Consider the following 18294-nt stretch of genomic DNA (forward strand, 5'->3'; position numbering starts at 1 on the left):
GAGACCTGGTGCCTTCCTTGCCAGCAGTACATTGGATGCTTAATAAATAAATAAATAAATAAATAAATAAATAAATAAATAAATCTTTAAAGAATAAAAAGAAAAAAAAAAGGAATGGGACTGTGTTGCCAGCCACAAACCCAGAGTGGAACATGTGCACAATCAACACATGGAAGGTGGCATGAAGGGTGGATGAGGGAGGAAGGCCACGATGCCTACAATGTCTGAAAAACAAGGAGTGCACTGAAGAGGATTCATGAGACAAAGAGCGGATTTATAAAACCATGAAAACAGAAGGAAAACCAGCTAATTCTCACAGCACGGGCAGCCCCGCCAAGCAAGGCCGAGCCTACTGCCATGTTAACACTCCAGTTTTTCCCTGATGGCCACATACTTACATAGGCTTGTGTCCAGTTCTGTCCATGTAAACACAGTCTTCACTTTCTGAAACAAAGTATTGAAGTTGTAACTTAATAACTATCCACATTCCCGAGTGCCTGTGCTGTAAGCCAACAAATGGCTTCCCTTATCATTTAGACATTTGTAGTTTATAGTTTATTCTATGTTGTCTGACTATAAATATTAATGAGTCCCCCCTCCATTCCAGACTTTTTCCTTCCGTGGGATCATTTCCTGTATGTATTTCTAGAAGTAGGAATATTGAGTCAGACAGCGTGAGTGCTGTTTCAGGTAGGTGCTAACCTCACACACGGTGATGCAGAGACTTACTCTTCATTCTAGCTGCGTGGTGTTCCATGGAAGAACCACGATGCAGTCAGTGATCTTTCTGCGGGTAAACACTCATCAATTCCTTCCGTCACACTCTTCGTGACAAAGTGCAACATTCCAACCAGCGGCTGGCCACGCTTATCATAGTAGTCCTACAGGATGACAAAGAGCTGAACTTTCCCACCGCCTAGTGACACTGAGCCGTCCTTAGACATAGTCACGTGTTCATGCTGACACTGTAGCACGCAAACAGCTACCATATAAAGCACAGCGTGTGGTGTAAGTATGCTGACCGGAGTTCAGATCCACAGAATCCACTTAAAATGCTCAGTGACAGTGGAAGAGGGATGTCACTGGTGAGCCAGAGCCAGGATGGCCCCTGAAAGGCCTCAGTATCGGGTCCGGTTTGTGTTCTCATTCTATACTCTAAACTCACAGGGTGGAGCATCAAACAAGGAAGGTTTTATCATTGTTTCAGCCTTTTCTGCAGGCTGTTCCTGGTACCTAGTGAAGTCATGCTTAGCAAACAGGCCATACAAGCTTTAAGTAAATCACTAAAGAAATCAATAGATCAGTATCTAATAATTGGCCTTTTCTACTTTATTCTGTTTCAGTGGCACCCTGTAATTCCAGCCCTATAAGGTAGAAATGAGATCCCCAGAGCAAGGTGACCAGTAAGACTAGAAAAACAGTGAGCTCAGGGTTTGGTTGAGAGATTCCACATCAATGAATGAGGCGGAAGAGAGATGGGGGATGGTACCTGACATCAACCTCTGGCTTATACATGTATGTGTGAGCACACATGCATTCTCTCTCTCTCTCTCTCTCTCTCTCTCTCTCTCTCTCTCTCTCTCTTTCTCTCTCTCTCTCTCTCTCACATACACACACACACACATACATACATACAAACATGCATATACACACATATTCAGACAACTCACAGATGGAAAAGGAAAGAATAAAATACAGTACATTCAATTGTGCACACACATAATACTTGATGACAGTGAACAACGGTCACTAGTGTATGTATTTCCTCTACCACTCTTTTAATCATTATTTTAATTTTTCTGTGTGTTTACATGTTCAGGTGCACATGCACACGTGTGCACATGTTTATGGAGGCCAGAGGATAACCTTGGGTCTCAGGAACGCTGAGGCAGGGTCTATCAGTGGCCTGAGCTCACTCATTCGGTTAGGTTGGCTGGCCAGTGAGCCCTGGGGAGCTGCCTGTCTCTACCTCCCCAGCACTCGGATCACAAGCGGGCACCACTATGTCTAGTTTTCCTCTGTAGGTTCTTAGCATCAAACTCACTGAACCGTCTCTCATGCTTGCAAACTTTACTGACTGAGGCCTATCCTTCTGTTAAAGCTTAACGTGGTCTTGCTATGTCACCCTGACTGGCCTGGAACTCACTATGTAGAGCAGGCTGGCCTTGGTTACAAAATCTGACTGTGTCTGCCTCCTGCGTGTGTGCCACTATACCCCCAAAAATGTTTATTTTATGTGTAAGTATGTAAATTTTTTATATGCACCATATTTCTGTTTACCACATCTCTAATTTGTCCTGCCTCTCCATCTGCCTCTGCCTCCAGAGAGCTGGGATTAAAGGCATGTTCCACCATACCATAATGAAATTAAAATCCTTTGTTGAAAATTTTGGGAAAAATCCCAAAGGAAGTAATTTATGTATTCTAAATTGATATATTTATATTTTAAAAATTATATGGGATTTCAAAATGTCTCCAAGGCCCCATTTCTGCACATCAGTAACCACAGCAAGTGGGAGGTAGAAGCAAGAGGATTAAGAGTTCAAGAACATCTTCAACTATCGAGCAAGTTCAAAGCCAGCCTGGAAGAGGTTGTGTCAAGTGGTTGACCCCCACTGTCTAGGTTTTTGTAAATACCCTCTGTAATACTGACACAACAATGAAACCACCTAATAATACATTTCTGAGCACACACATCCTTCTTAAGTGGTGTGCACCTGTACAAATACTACCAGAAGCGATGTTCGTACGCATCTACCTGTACATGTGTGCATCTGTGGAAAACGGGCTCCTTAAAAGAGAACTGGTGAGCTGAAGTGCCTGCAGCTTTCCAGGTCTTAGACACACTATTAAATTCTGCTCCAGTCCCTCGGACTGTGGTAACACTGCCTTGCCACACAGCACTCACTGGTCGCAGAGAAGTAAGCCAATGGGAGCATCTCGAAGGATATTTATTATTCAAATTCTTGCCAAATCTGTCACTTTATATCTACACACACACACACACACACACACACACACACACACAAAATCTGGCTTGATTTTGCCTGAGGAAATGACTTTCTACCTTGGCCATTTGTGATTAAGTTAAACTTACACTTCTGCCCCTACCTGTAAGTGCCTTCACAGGTGTCTTTCTCCTTTATCTTTATTATTACTCTTATGCAGTGGTTGTTCTGGGTGCCCCTCCTCTCTAGACAGCATCATCCTATTTGCTGACCCTTGCTGCGGGTAGACCTTGGCTCTCTGATGACAGCTATCAGAGTGATGCACCCGAGCACACACACAAACCCAGACTTTAGGAAGCTGGTAAATGCTTGTCTTCCACATCTGTTTCTTTTCACCTTTGCATAAATCAGTACCTTCCTGTCTTTGAGAGTTACTGGTAATTTTTACTGATTAATTTACTTTGGAAAAAATCATCCTTCATTATAATTAAAAACTGTAAGGGAAAGCGGAGTCCAGAGGACCCAGGTTCGATTACTGCCAGCTCCCAAAGGACCCTGGGACAAGTCTCACTCAGTACCTGTGGATTCACCCAGCCCTTCTCACCCTGCCCCCTACCCTAAACCTCTCCAGCCTAGGGTCTGGGCTTTGCTTCCCTTCCCCCAGCTTCTCCTAAAGAAATCAGTCATCGTGATTCCACTCTCTCCAGCTGCTTGCCTTGTCTCCTCTCTCTTTTCTTCCTCTCTCACTCCCCACACTCCCTCCTCTCATGGCCCAGTTCAGTCTGGTCTCTTCCAGATCCCTCTGGCTGTTCTCTCCTTGATATCTACAATAAACCATACCTTCTCCTCAACCATACCTTGGAACAGTCACGTACTCATTTCCATCCCAGGGTATTAATGCCCTCTTCTGGCCTCTTCAGGTATTGCACACTTGTGGTGTACAGACAAACATCAGGAAAATTTCCCCCTACACATAAAAGTAAATAAAAATAAGATTATACATAAAATAACTTTTTCAAACCCTCTTTTCTCATCTCCATATCCTCCACTGTCTAGCACAGTTGACAGCTATCATGAGGACCACTGAGTGGTCCCTTCAGGATTTTTTTTTTCTTTTTTTTTCTTTTTTTCTTTTTTGGTTTTTCGAGACAGGGTTTCTCTGTGGCTTTGGAGCCTGTCCTGGAACTAGCGCTGTAGACCAGGCTGGTCTCGAACTCACAGAGATCCGCCTGCCTCTGCTTCCCGATTGCTGGGATTAAAGGCGTGCGCCACCATCGCCCGGCCCTTCAGGATTTTCTAAACTTCCTGTGCACTGACTCCTAGAGACCTTCCTTCTCTAAGTAAGCTACTTCAGTTCAAACAGCAGGGTGCCTCCCAGTCTGCCTTCTCCCTCAAATCTGCAGAGTTCAGAAGAGGAGCTAGAATCGCAGTTGAGCAGAAAACAGAAGGGAGCAAAGGTCAGAGGCACAAAGATCAAGGTCATGAAGGTCACGATCAGCAGCATCAGGGATGTGCTCTGATAGGAGAAAAAGGAAGGACAGGCCGGTTCACAGGCACGCCCTCCATCATAATTAGCTAGGAGCTAATCACACGTTCGTGCAGATCTAGACAGGACTTGCCTAAATCACCATTACAAAATTCACAGATATGAAAAAAAATTGTCATAGGGCCACTGCTTTCATGGTCACCTCTGGCTCCAAACTTCTGTGTTTACTAAGTTGGCTCTTGCTGTCAGTATGGCACAAGTACCACAGATGAAATTCAGGTTTGAGCGTGACTCTGTCATTTTATCACACAAGTAAAGACAGTAGCATTCACATCTGAAGAGAGCGCCATCCAAACTTGTGATGGTAAGAGAATGCCCAGTGCATTCACATCTGAAGAGAGCACCATCCAAACTTGAGGGCTGCCTAGCTGCGCCCAGGAGCCTTGAGGGCTGCCTAGCTGTTAGGGTATTTAAGTGGCTGCTGCTGTGTAGATTTAGCTTGCTTTCTTAGGCCTGTCAAACTTACACTAACCAAACAGTAGGGCTCCTGCTGATTTGCTTGTTCCACCAAATCTGCACAGTTCAAAAGATGAGCTGAACCCATCAAGCAAAAAGCAGAACTAAGGGTTTGTCCACTTTCCGTCCTTTCAAAGAACCAGCTCTTTCTTTCATGATCTTTGGTGTTGTGTTTATCACCATTTCATCTGTATCTGCTCTGGTCTTCACTGTTTCTTCACTTCTACGAATTTTCGGTTTAGTTTGTTTTTAACTTGCTTTTCAAGTTCCTTGAGGTGCAGCAATAGTTTATCAAATATCTTTTTGCCTTTTAAAAAGTTTGTGTGTGAGAGTGTCTCACCAGCGTATATGCCTCTGCACTGTATGTGTGCAGCGGCCAGGAGGCTACAAAAAGGTGTCAGATCCTCTAGACATGAATCTTGGGTGACTGTCAGCCCCTACATGTATGACTGGGACCAGAATCCAGGTCCTCTACAAGAGCAGTAGATGATCTTAGCTACTGGTCTATCTCTCCAGCCCTTGAAACCTCCTCACCTTTTTCATGGGGCCACTGATTGCTATAGACTTTGCTCCTCAAAGTGCTTATGCTATATTTGATCCAGTTCAATAGGATGTTGTTATTTTTACTTGTCTCCAGAAGTTTTTAAATTTTGTTCCTTGATTTCTTCCTTGATCCATTTTTTTTTTCAAAAGTAAATTTTGCCCCACATTTTGGTATCATTGTCAATGGTTTTCTCATTACTGGTTTCTAGTTTCATTGTATGTTGACATGAAAAAGCTTTTAATAGAATTTTAACTTTTAAATTTTGGTGAGACTTGCTTTGTGGCTTGTCATATCATCTATCATGGAGAATGTTCCATGTTCTGATGACAAAAAAAATTATGTTTATTTGGTAATAGCTGAATGGAATGTTGTGTGGAAATCTGTTAGGTACATTTGACTCCCGGTATAATTCGCCTCTGCTGTTTCTTTGTTGATTGTCTGCCTCGGTGATCTGTCCATTGCTAAAAGTGAGGTGTTCAAGTCCTGTAATAGCTAATTTTGATTGATCAGGTTAAGAAACACCAAGTCATTAATAAAGTATAATTTTGTTTGTGTCTGTGAAGGTGTTTCCAGAAAGGACTAAGGGAGGAAGAAAGACCCACGCTGAATGCAGATAGCATCGTTGTTATTGGGGACATTGAGATTCCCTCTTTTGCAAAGGATTTTCTTAGTCTCAATGATAAAAGAATTTTTTAAGGTATGTGAGAACTAGAGAGACGATTCCAGGGCTACAAGCACTGGCTGCTCTTCCAAAGGACCTGCATTCGACCCCAGGACCCACACGGTGGCTCACAACCATCTGTGACTTTAGTTGCAGGAGGTTCAGTGCCTACTTCTGGCCTCCAGAAGCCGCCTTCTGCCCATTTCCTGAGAACTTGAATGAGGCTTGATTCAAATGTAATGGGCTAATTTCCAGCCAGGAGAGTATTCGGACCATTCAGTCACTGCCTACTGTTCTCATCCAGAACTTTTAGTGAGAAGGAGAAACAATAAAGCAAGAGATGGAGAGATAGCTCAGTGGTTAAGAGCATTGGCTGCCCTTCCAAAGGTCAGAAGTTCGATTCCTGGCAACCACATAATGGCAAAATCATTTAGCCGGGCGATGGTGGCGCACGCCTTTAATCCCAGCACTCGGGAGGCAGAGGCAGGCAGATCTCTGTGAGTTCGAGACCAGCCTGGTCTACAAGAGCTAGTTCCAGGACAGGCTCCAAAACCACAGAGAAACCCTGTCTCGAAAAACATAAATAAATAAATAAATAAATAAATAAATAAATAAATAAATAAATAAAGCAAAAAGACATGAGAAGTATGCTATTTGTCAAGGAAGGGAGTGTGGGCAAGTTTAAAGTTGCAGACGAGGCAGGTATGAAAGAAAGCAACTGTTATCTTTAGACAGGCTACAGCTGGGGCCGGGGAGATGCTCAGTGGCTAAAAGACTTACAAGTGTGAGGCCCAGCTGGGAGGGTGTGGGGGCCTGGCTGGGAGGGTGTGGGGGCCCAGCTGGGAGGGTACGGCAACCCACCTTCAGTCATAAGAGGAATCCCTCAAGCAAGCTGACTTGCCAAAGCAACTAAAATGGAAAATGGAAAGCTCAGGGTTTGTGGAGAACCTTCAATATATAAGGTTCACAGCAATGGACCAAGACTCCCAGTGTCCACCTCTACAGGCACACACACAGATGCACACACACAGATGCACACACACAGACGCATACATGTCGTAGGAGACCACTATTTTGTTCCCAGCTGCTCAGCCCCGTAATAACTGCACAGAAACCATATCATTTGCAATACTGTTTGGCCAATAGTTTAAGCATATTTCTGACTAACTCATATCTTAAATTAACCCATCTCCATTAATCTGTGTATCACCATGAAACTGTGACTTACCAGGTAAAGTTCCAGTATCTGTCTCCATCAGGGCTACATGGCATTTCTCTGACACTGCCCTTCTTTCTCCCAGCATTAAGTTTAGTTTTCCCTGCCTAGCTAAGTTCTGCCTTGTTATAGGCCAAAGCAGTTTCTTTATTCATTAACCAATAAGAGCAACACATAGAAGGACCTCCCACACCATTTCCCCTTTTCTGTTTAAATAAAATGAGGGCATGCACACACACATATGGGTGCACACCCATATTGGCACATGCATGTGCACACACAGACACACACATATGAGCACACACAACTGCATATATGCCCACACACAACATGAAAATCATACACAACACTTGTACATATACCAAAAAGTAAATAAATTTCAATATTTGAAAGAAAAGATTAGAATGTTTCCTCTGTGCCATTGTATGATTGGAAACATAGGACGCATTTTTTACTTCATAGGGGCTCATTCTTAAGAGACTGCCTTGAGATAAGGGAGATGGCTCAGATACTAATGTGTTTCTCATGAGGACATGAGGACCTCAGTTTGGATCTATGGCACCAATGTAAATGTCAGGCAGGCATAAGGGCCTGCCTGTAATCCCAGCACTTAGGAAGTGAAGGAGGGGCCCTCTGGAGCCAGGTGACTAGTTAGACTAGTCAGAATGGCAAATTCTGGGTTAAGTTAGAGACCCTAGTTCAAAGACAAGATGAAGAGTGATTGAGGAAAACTCCTGGTATCAGCCTCTGGTCTCCACACACACCTACATACACAGTTCCATACACACACATGCACATGGGAGCACACACGTGCACACACATACACAGAGACACGAGCAAAAACAGAAACAAGACAGAGAGCCTTGGGTCTTAGAAGTGACTTGGGATTTTTAAATAGTGTCAGAACTGTTAAAAAGCCTTTGAGAACATTCAAAGGTGGATGAAATACATTTGCGTTATGAGATGAAAATGAGATTTCAGGGGCCCAGGATGGGATATTATGATAAAAACTAGGCTTTTGGGTGACAAGAGGTGGAGTTATAATGTCAGTCTTCACTTTCAGCTCAACTGTATTTAGAATCATCATGGGCTCTGCCCCTGTTAAGGCTGTGCCTGAGTCTCTCGGCCACAAGGACCTGCACAGTCTTAGGGGACACCAAAGTCCAGGTGATGCGGTGGAGGCCCCTTATTATGGACATACCTTTGACTTTTCCTGGCGGTTTGCAGGTGCACACATCTCTGGGGGCCTGGAGCTACTCCCCTGGGCCAAAAGGGCCTCTTGAGAGCCTCATCCGACAGTCGGGACCTGCAATGGGCATCAGAATAATCAAAGCAACAGGCCCTGTGCTTCACCATCCTCTCACAGCCCCGCCCCTTCCTTCCCCCTCCCACACCAGCCTTGCCTGAGCTTGCAGTCCCAGACAGGTTACAAGGAGACAACAGCTCCTCTCCTCCAGCTGCTAACCTGCCATGTCAATTTCGCCAGTTAATAAATGACTGGAGAAGGCTTAATTGCATTGGAAGAAATTGACAGCAGGTGCTCAGGCCCCACTCAGTTAATTTGTGTCCCTAAGGGGGTGGAGTCATTAATTACATGCCTGGGTGCAGCTGCATCCTGTAGTTCTCTTCCTAAGTCACCCAGGGAGTGAGGGAACCCTGCTAACAGGAATTTGGGGTCACTGTCGGTAAGGGACCCCCTCTGAGAGAGCAGGGACCTCTAGACTGATGGAAAGTGACTTTTAGTGTCCCTCCCTGTCTGTGCTAGAAGAATATGATCCTCTAAGACCCTAAGACCCACGTCCTGACTTCTTCACCGGCTCTCTGCTGATGGACCATTGGCTCTTCTGACGACCCACGTCCAGACTGCTAGTGGACTTGGCCCCAAAGACACAGAACCTGGAACCAGTCTTGACATGGGCACCAGATGATGCCACCAACTCTGCAAGGTCACCCCTCCTACACACTTCCCATGCCACCCTGCTGCCTCCCAAAGACCTTCATTCCTCTGTCACTTCCCTAAAGGGCCAGATGGTCAGACACAAACCTGGTACAACACAGACTCCCACGCCAGCCCAGCCACTATGGATGTGGCTCTGGAGGGTTCAGGGTCTCTGTTTCTTAACGGGTGGCTCAGTTGTTGTTACTATCAATCTGTTTCAAGAAAGTACTCCAGCCAGGCGGTGGTGGCACACGCCTTTAATCCCAGCACTTGGGAGGCAGAGGCAGGCGGATCTCTGTGAGTTCGAGGCCAGCCTGGTGTACAAGAGCTAGTTCCAGGACAGGAACCAAAAGCTACGGAGAAACCCTGTCTCGAAAAATAAAAAAAAAAGAAAGAAAGAAAGAAAGAAAGAAAGAAAGAAAGAAAGAAAGAAAGAAAGAAAGAACGAACTCCAGGGGACACCTTGGTGCCTGGTGAAAGGCGTGCATTTCTGGAAGGAGAGACAGCAGGCTCAGAGTCAGGATGCTCCACTCTCAGGGCCTCTCCTTGCCTATCTGTCTCTGCCTTGCTGTGTGTGGTTAAGCAAGTTACTCAGCCCCTCTGAACTTGGCTTCTTCTTATTAAATAAGATATCGGGGACAACTCTTATGGAGTCTTTACATTTCCATGAATCGTTTTTCTAAAGTGAAAATCACGGGAGCCGGTAACTACAGAAAGAGAGAGGGGTGGTACAGTGGCTGGGACCTCTCCAGCCACTTCCGCCTGAGCAGACAAACTGGAGCCAAAGCAATACCATCGGACTGCAGGGTGCTGACAGCTCGTGACTAGCACTCTGAAGTCTGTAAAAACACAAGCGACTCTCCTCTGAGAATAAGTTAAACAGCAGTCGGATCGGCCCAAGGTGTGATTTGGCCAGATTGTTAGTTTTGTTTAGAGGGGAAGTGGAGAGATTTCCCCATTGACTATTTAAAAAGGATTCTCAAAAACATTTTTTGAGCAAAATCCATGTAGCAACTTGTTTAACAAATCAATTACCTTTATTTTATCATAGATGTGTGTGTGTGTGTGTGTGTGTGTGTGTTCCTGTGGCTTCATGGCTTTCATTTTCACTGCCTCACCAGGGTAGTGTGCACTTTTATTGGCTAAAGAACTGAGAGGAGCTTAAACTTGGCTCTTGCCTCTGTGTATTTGAGAGCAGCCGTGAGTCTCCCTTAGCCCCTGCAAGCTCACCAGCTCCATTCAGGGACCCCTGGCAACTCCTTGCCTAGCCCTTGGGTATCTGGGAGCCACACCTGGCCTCTTTTGTTGGGATGTCTCATTAATGGCACTACAGGACAGAACATTGGGCCGGCCACAGCTTCTATCCCACAGGGGCAGGAAGGAGGCATTCATAGTTCAGCAATCGCTCTGCCAGAGAGCTTCTCGGTTCTTCACCAAATTACTGGTCCATCTTATTTGTGTGGAGTGTGGGTCTGGATGCTGAAAGCGACTCCTTCTGTTTCCACTGTAGATTTTTCACATAGTGAGAATGGGGGACCTGTCCCCAACACTCTGTGGTCTTCTGACTTCCATGAATATGCTTTGAAATCTTACTCCAAATTCAGTTCCCAGCTTGAGCCTGGACAAAGCCTGGCCAGATGAAGCTCCCAACATAGCAACTTACTGCAAAAAGCCAGCCAGGAGGGAGTTAGCTAGTGAAACAAGTCCAATCTTGACCCTGTCCTTAGAAATCTTTCAAACCTGACTTACCATTCAGAGAGTGAGAACATCCTTGAGAAAAGAAAGCCCAGTTACCTGTGGTGGTTTGAAAGAAAATGACTACCACAGGGAGTGGCACTATTAGGAGGTGTGGCCTTGTTGGAGAAAGTGTGTCACTGTGGGGACGGGTTTTGAGGTCTCTTTTGCTCAAGCTTCCCTCAGTGTGGCAATCAGTCCACTTCCTGTTGCCTGCAAGATGTAGCACTCTGAGCTCCAGCACCATGTCTGCCTGCATACTGCCATGCTCCCTGTCATTATGATAATGGACTGAACTCTGAAACTGTGAGTCACCCAATTTAATGTTTTCTTTATAAGAGCTGCTGTGGTCATGGTGTCTCTTCACAGCAATAGAGAATCCTAACAAAGATAGTATCCATGCATCAGGAGCAGAAATGACCCCGATCAGAGAGGAAGGTGATGTGTGGACAGGGTCACTCTAGAGGTCCACACATCCCCCATCATCTTTTCCCAAGTTCTGCTCCCAAGTCCTGCTAGTTAGGCACCAATTCTTGACCTCCAGCTTCCGGGGGTAGAGAAGCCAAGGGTCCTCAGTGTGTCCTTTCAGAAAGTGGTTCTGTGGTGTCACTAACGACTGGATCCCCTCCCAGCACACTTGAGCTGAGCTGAGCATCACACACAGAGCACACAGTTGAGTTCCCAGGTGGAGGTCGGAAGACGTAGATGGGATCCTGTCCCCACCGAGTCTCTTGCCCCAGGCACCCTTGCCCAGTGCTATACTGCTGCACTGGACGGGGGTTATAGTGATACAGCAGTGATCAAAGAAGAAAATGAGTCTGGGATGGAATGGAATACGGTCTTCAAGTCTTGAAGACCTTCCAGCTTATGTGACCACTCAAATCCACATACAACTCCCACTAACTCCTCTTCTTCTCTAGCAGGGACTGATGATGCCCTTGGCCATGGTACACCCCCAGCTGCTATCTGCTCATGTTCAGCCTGCATGACTGAGCCACCGCTGCTCCAGCTATTTCCTGTGAGTATAAGGCGCAGGCCAAAGCTTTGATTCCCAGAAGTATCTGCACTCCAGGCAGGAAGATGGGTGTAGTGGGAGTGTTATAAAACCTGGACTCAGAGCCCAGACCCTCAGAGTTCTTCAGTAGACAATAACTTTTCATCTTTGCTGACTCCAGTATCTTGGGTTGGCTGCCACTGAGTTGCTCTGCCCCAGATCTGATAGGACTTGGATGAGAACACAGGAACTTTGTTCTCCTTCTCACGAAGCTACTCAAGAGGCAGAAGTTTTGATAGAAATCCATAACACTAGCCCTGAAGTCCTGGCTCAGACACTTGCTACCCTGTGACTCCAGATAGGTCTTTGAGAAGTTGGGCCTCTCTGCTCATGTCGTAGGACTTTTTGGTAGTGTCCAAGAAGGTGTATTCGTTGCTTTTTTTGCTGTGAAGCAAACTTAACAGCTTAAAACAACACCCAGAGAACACCCCAGAGTCTCTGTGAGTCAGGAATCCTGTGGTGGAGAGCTGAGTCTATTACTTCAGTATCTATCAAGAGGTTGCGTTTGAGGCGTGGGCTGGGGTGGAGGTTTCATCTGAAAGCTTGACTGGGTGGGTGGGAAACAGACTTGCTTCTGTTCTCACTGTGTGATGCTGTAACAGTTCTGTTACTTCTGGGCCGTGGACTAAGGGCCTCAGTTTACAGCTTTCTATTGGCCACAGCCCACCTGCGATGCCTGGTCATATGGCTCTCCCAACATAACAGCTCACTGCAGCAAAGAGAAAGGGTTGCCTCAGGAAAAATAAAAGAATCCTGAACCTGCCCATAGAAGTGACTTCTCATTACCTTTGCTACTTTTTTGCTGGTTAGAAGCAAGTCATGGGCTACATCCACACAATTAGTGAGAGCAGCATACAAGGGATGGGGATTACTGGGAGCCTCCTCTAAGTCTGCCGACAATAAGAGGGAATATGCCTGGTAAGTTGTACCATGCTATTTATACGTATAAAGATTTACCATTACCATGTGGATCTAATTGCAAAAAGGGAAATGATCCTGCCTGAAATAATGGGGAACCACTAATTTAAGGGCCAAATTGTACTGTTTGTACAGGGTCCTCGGGGAAATGGACTGAGCCTGCTTAGCTCATTTTACACATCTCATGCATGCCTTCCTGGCTTACAAAGGCATATATATGCAGCCAGGAAATGCCTGGGCCTTCTCCCCTCACATAACCATGCTGGGTAGGGTCTTTAAAAATATAAAAGGGAGCCAGGCACGATAGCGCAACCTAATCCCAGCATTAGGGAGGCAGAGATAGGCAGATCTCTGTGAGTTCGAGGCCAGCCTAGGTTACATGATGAGCTCCAGGGCAGACCGAGCTACACAGTAAGACCCTGTCTCAAACAAACAGTATATACACATACACACATTCGCACCAGCAACCCCAGTACTTAGGAGACTGAGACAGAGAATTGCTGAGAGTTGGAAGCCATTCTGGGTTACACAGCGAGTTCTGGGAAAGCATGGGTAACAGGATGAGACCCTGTGTCTAAAATTAAAAACAAAAAGCAAAACCAACAAACTTGTGTGAAAGATGCGTGTGAGGCATCCTTCTTTCTCCTCACAGTCATAGGCAAGGGTTTCTGCGTGTGCCAGTTTTCCAAGGCAGAAAGGTCAATGTCCAAGATGAGGTATCTGTGTAGGTAGGACACAGTCATCAGATGGTGGCGTCTTCCTCCAGCCCATTTTAAGACACTGCTACTGTATAGCCTCCTAAAACTGAAAGAAGGGAGACCAGGGTGTAAGTTGGGGAGGGAGGTGCTGTTCTTACAAGGCTTTCCCATAAGCCCCTGTCTGCTGAAACATCCCAGTGGAGGAGGCTAAGGTTTTCAAAGTCAGTGTGGTGGCTCTACACCGGCTGTGCCAGCACTTGAGAGTCTCAGGAAGGATAACTATATGCAAGCTTAAGGTCAGGCGGGGCTACATAGAAAACTCCTGACCAACCTGAGCTACAAATTGAAACCATGTATTATTAAAACAAAACCAAAACAAAGCAAGAAAAAAAATGGCCAAGACTTTTTGTAGGCTGGGTCACTGCCCTGTTCCTGCAGATCTTATGGTAAACTTCTGTCTTGCAAGCAAACCTCAGCGGTATGTGTGGAAGCAGGGGAGGGTTCTCTGGATGTTGTAACGGCATCTTATAAATCCTCTCCAGCAAGAGATTTACCTCCTACCCCCCACCTACCCACCAGATGCTTCAGGAACCCCCAGAAACATGACCTGCCACACATCTGAGCAAAGTCAAATCCATCTTCAACAGGGATGCGGAAGTCTGTCGATGGAATTAAAAGTTGCAACTTGCTGCCCCCTAGTGGTCAGTTAAATTAATAACTGTCATCCTGTGACCTGCAGAATCTATAACCCAATTCTTATTGAGTACATGGCACCTGCCTGCTGTGTCGCATGGTGTGATGTATGATATTGGGAGTGGCCGGTATGGGAACAGTATAACGCAATCCTTGGTTGCAAAGATTTTACAGCTTAGTAGAAGACTCAAGATATTTATGCATCAAAAATTGGTTAGCAGGGCTGGAGAAATGGCTCAGCAATTAAGAGAACTTGCCATTTTTAGCAGAGGACCCTGATTCAGTTTCCAGCATCTACATGGCAGCTCACAGCCACCTATAACTCCAACTCCTATTTTGGCTTCCTCAGGTACCAGGTACATATGTGGTACTCATACATACACACAGGCAAAACACACTTACACACATAAAATAAAAATAAACATATTTTGTTTGTTTGTTGTATTGATTGATTGTTTGAGACAGGATTTCTCTATGTAACATCCCTAGCTGTCCTGAAACTCACTTTGTAGACCAGGTTGGCCTTGAACTCCCAGAGATCTGCCTGCCTCTGCCTCCCAAGTGCTGGGATTAAAGTCATGCGCTCCACACCAGGTTTAAATATATATTTTTAAGTTGACTACCACACACCCAAATAAGTCTTGAGGAGCAGAATATGGAAAGGCGCTGATGTAGACTCTCAGCTCTTTATCTGTCCAAGAGCCTGTTTGTGCCACGCCTACCCCTAGAATGTCCCAGCCTTGTGAGATCCCTCTCATTTCTCAGAGCCTTGCTCACCAGCCCCCACCCCCACCCCCACCCCTGTATTCTTCAGTCCCTGGACTATTTCACGCTATCAGCTTGGAGGATTCATCTCAGACCTTGTAGGGGACATCTTCCTCAGTAATCAGCACCCCCTCCTCCATGCCCTGCACCCCTGGTCTATGGTCATAGGGTGTCTAAACCCCTTTCCATGGTTAAACTCAAAACTTCCTAAAGACCAGGACTGCCGCATCATGGGGTAGGGGCTTCAGCTGGGGGAATAATGGGAATAAATGGTGGTGAGCGTACAGGAAAGCTGGGGAGGGTGAAGCCTTTGAGTGTCCAGCTGAGTGGAAAGTCCTGAGTGACTTTTAGTGGTACATGATCATCTCTCTTACACATCCTTCAAGGCACCAGGAATTCTTTCTTGGCTGCCCCGTTCCTGAGCCCTTGCCTTATCTCCGGATTCCATTGCAATGCCTTTCTTTAAAGCAGCATTTTTAAAATTTATTTATTTATTTATTAGACAATGTTCTGTATACAATGTTCTGTCTGCATGTATGCCTGCCCGCCAGAAGAGGGCACCAGATCTCATTACAGATGGTTGTGAGCCACCATGTGGTTGCTGAGAATTGAACTCAGGACCTCTGGAAGAGCAGCCAGTGCTCTTAACCTCTGAGTCATCTCTCCAGCCCCTGCAATGCCTTTTTATATTCTACTCTTCAGGTCTTATTTTGGTGGATGCTATTCAACTTAAAATATGTATTTATTTTTCAGGCAGGCCTAGAAAGATGCTAGAGAGTCCGAGGCAGGCACCGAAGGGCGGGACTGATGAAAGACCAAACTGCAGTGAAAGGAATGGGGCTCAGACTCAAACGCGGGGGTGTCAGTTATATCAATACACTGGTTCACCATGAACTGGCACGGGGAGCAGAAGACTGAAGAAGATCAAAAGTATTTGAGATATTTCAGTTAGAACAGCTGGGCACATCCTGTACCCTGATCAAACTAAAGTGCAAATCAACCATCCGAGAGCTTTTGAAAAGGCAGACTCTGCGCTCCTCGGGCGCTTGGTGGGCGGGACATGCCTTGTGCCCAGCACACACCCACACTGCTGGTCCACAGACCCAGCAGGTCATTTAGAGGCTGCTACCTCTAAATGTAGTAGAAACCGGCTTTCTAGGAGCACTGGTGAGCAAATAGGACCTTTGAGTGAAGGAATGGGTACCCCTTCATCCAGGTGATCACATGGGATGCATGACTTGATAAGCAGGGGGCTGCTGAAGCCCAGATGTATATTGAGTTTGAGATAACAGCGGGGCTTCCAAGAGCAATGTCTAGATGAGAATGGGTGGAGATTCGGGAATACACTGACCCCAGGGACCTTTTTTGGGCAGTAACAGTCTCTTCCCACTATCTCTGTACCTTTTGCTGTCTTACAGGTCATCGCTCCCTTCACTGAGTGTAAGTCCTTGGAGTCTTCTCTCCATCCTCCAGCTATCAAGTCCCCACTGTGCTCCAGGGGTGGGGGCTCCCATATGCCTTGGAGGCTCAGAAACCACCACACACCAGCCTGCCAAAAGCCTGGATGGCCTCACCTGGAACATGGCCCCAAGCACCAGGATCAGTTTCCCTAGTATGACCATGACCGTCCAGGAGTCAGGAAGCTGTCTGCTAGCTCACTGTGGGCTCGTGTCTCCAAATGTTCAGAAGCCATTGATACTTGTGCCTAAGAGAGAAATGTTAGAGAGGCTGACTTTTATGGGGAGCCAGGCTAGGTGGAATTCCAGGCAAATTTGTCAAAGCTTCAGTGTGGTGACTCCTCCTATGTGGAACATGGACAATGAAGAGCTGTCCCAAGGGTTAAAGTGAGGATTCCTGAGCCAGATTGGGGGGGGGGGGGGGCGTGATGCTTAGCAAAATACTTCACAAAGTCCTTCTCTATTCCCTCTTGGAGCCATAGGAGCAGGAGGGATCGCTCCATCAACATAGGCCTTGTCATGCAAGCATGAAGACTTGAGTTCAGTCTCCAAAGAGGACCTGAGTTTGATCCCTAGAACCCACATTTTAAAAGTCAAGTGTGATGGTGGGCATTTGTAATACAAGGATCAGAGAGTCAGAAACAGGCAAATTCCTGGGGCTCCGGTTCCATCTAGCCTAGTCTGCGCAAGTTCCAGATCAGTGAGAGACTCTGAGGAAGAATACCCAAGGTTGTCCTCTGGCTTCCATAGGCGCATGCGCGCGCACACACACACACACACGTACACTGACACACAGAGAGACATGCATATAGTAATAATAATGGTGATGATGATGATGATAATAGGAAGAGCAGAAAAGAGAAAGACCAAAAGACTAAAGAAATGGAGCAGTTAGCACTCTGCCTGTCTTTTCCAGCAGCAGCCGCGGCCCCCACCCCACTCTGGTTTAAGCATAGCAAGTCCTCTGCCTTCAGGAAGCCCATGCGGGCCTGGGTCCACTCAGCTCCTGTCCTCCTACCTACTACTGTGCAGAGAATGTGGATCGACTATTCCTCACTTACCGGCATGCGTCTTTGCAGAGTTTGATGGGGCGCCGGGCGGATGACAGCGGGAACGGTTGTGATCACTGGCGGAATCCTAGCTACAGTGATCCTCCTCTGTATCATTGCTGTCCTGTGCTACTGTAGGCTCCAGGTTAGTTCCACGGGCTCTAGGCAGAGGCTGGGAGGCCATCAGCAAGCCACTTCTCCCTAATGGGGGCAGAAAGTGGAGGTCCACTTTGGAGGCAACAAAACCCGAAGCCGTAAAACATGAGAATCATAAGTCAAGGAGGCTGAAAATTGAGCGTGTTCAGAAGGGAGCTGTGCGCCTCACACGTGCGCACGCGCACACACGTTCCCTGCACCCTACAGAGGCACTGGAGTGTCCTGGGAAGATGCAGGGCTCTCACGTTCATCTCTCCAGTTCATAGGGATTGGTAGGGAAGTCACCATCCTGGGAGACTCTGAAAGCTACTGCAGCAGCCTCCTGCCTTGTCCTTGCATTGGTGTAGGAGCCTCCCTCTCTGCTTCCCTGCCCACCAGGACACATTGAGAAAGAGAAGGATTGGCTGGGTAAAGCTGAGAGTAAATGGGATGCGGGTCTCTGAGGGCGGAGTATATTCCC

The 18294-nt window shown here is 46.5% G+C and overlaps 1 protein-coding gene across 5 annotated transcripts in view; it reads left to right on the forward strand.

The window, feature by feature from the left end:
* Nucleotides 1-18294, forward strand: part of Fam163a (family with sequence similarity 163 member A) — a 79713-nt gene that overhangs the window by 60203 nt on the left and 1216 nt on the right. The window contains exons 2-4 of one of the 5 annotated variants that reach the window (XM_057770338.1): nt 11965-12062; nt 16591-16612; nt 17546-17823. In XM_057770338.1, coding sequence (XP_057626321.1) covers nt 17731-17823 — 93 coding nt within the window. In that variant the 5' untranslated portion in view covers nt 11965-12062; nt 16591-16612; nt 17546-17730. The remainder of the gene's footprint in view (nt 1-11964; nt 12063-16590; nt 16613-17545; nt 17824-18294) is intronic. The other 4 variants (XM_057770340.1, XM_057770339.1, XM_057770342.1 and 1 more) reach the window with 4 other exon arrangements.

This window comes from Chionomys nivalis, chromosome 5, assembly GCF_950005125.1.
Source record: "Chionomys nivalis chromosome 5, mChiNiv1.1, whole genome shotgun sequence".
Taxonomy (NCBI): Eukaryota; Metazoa; Chordata; class Mammalia; order Rodentia; family Cricetidae; genus Chionomys; species Chionomys nivalis.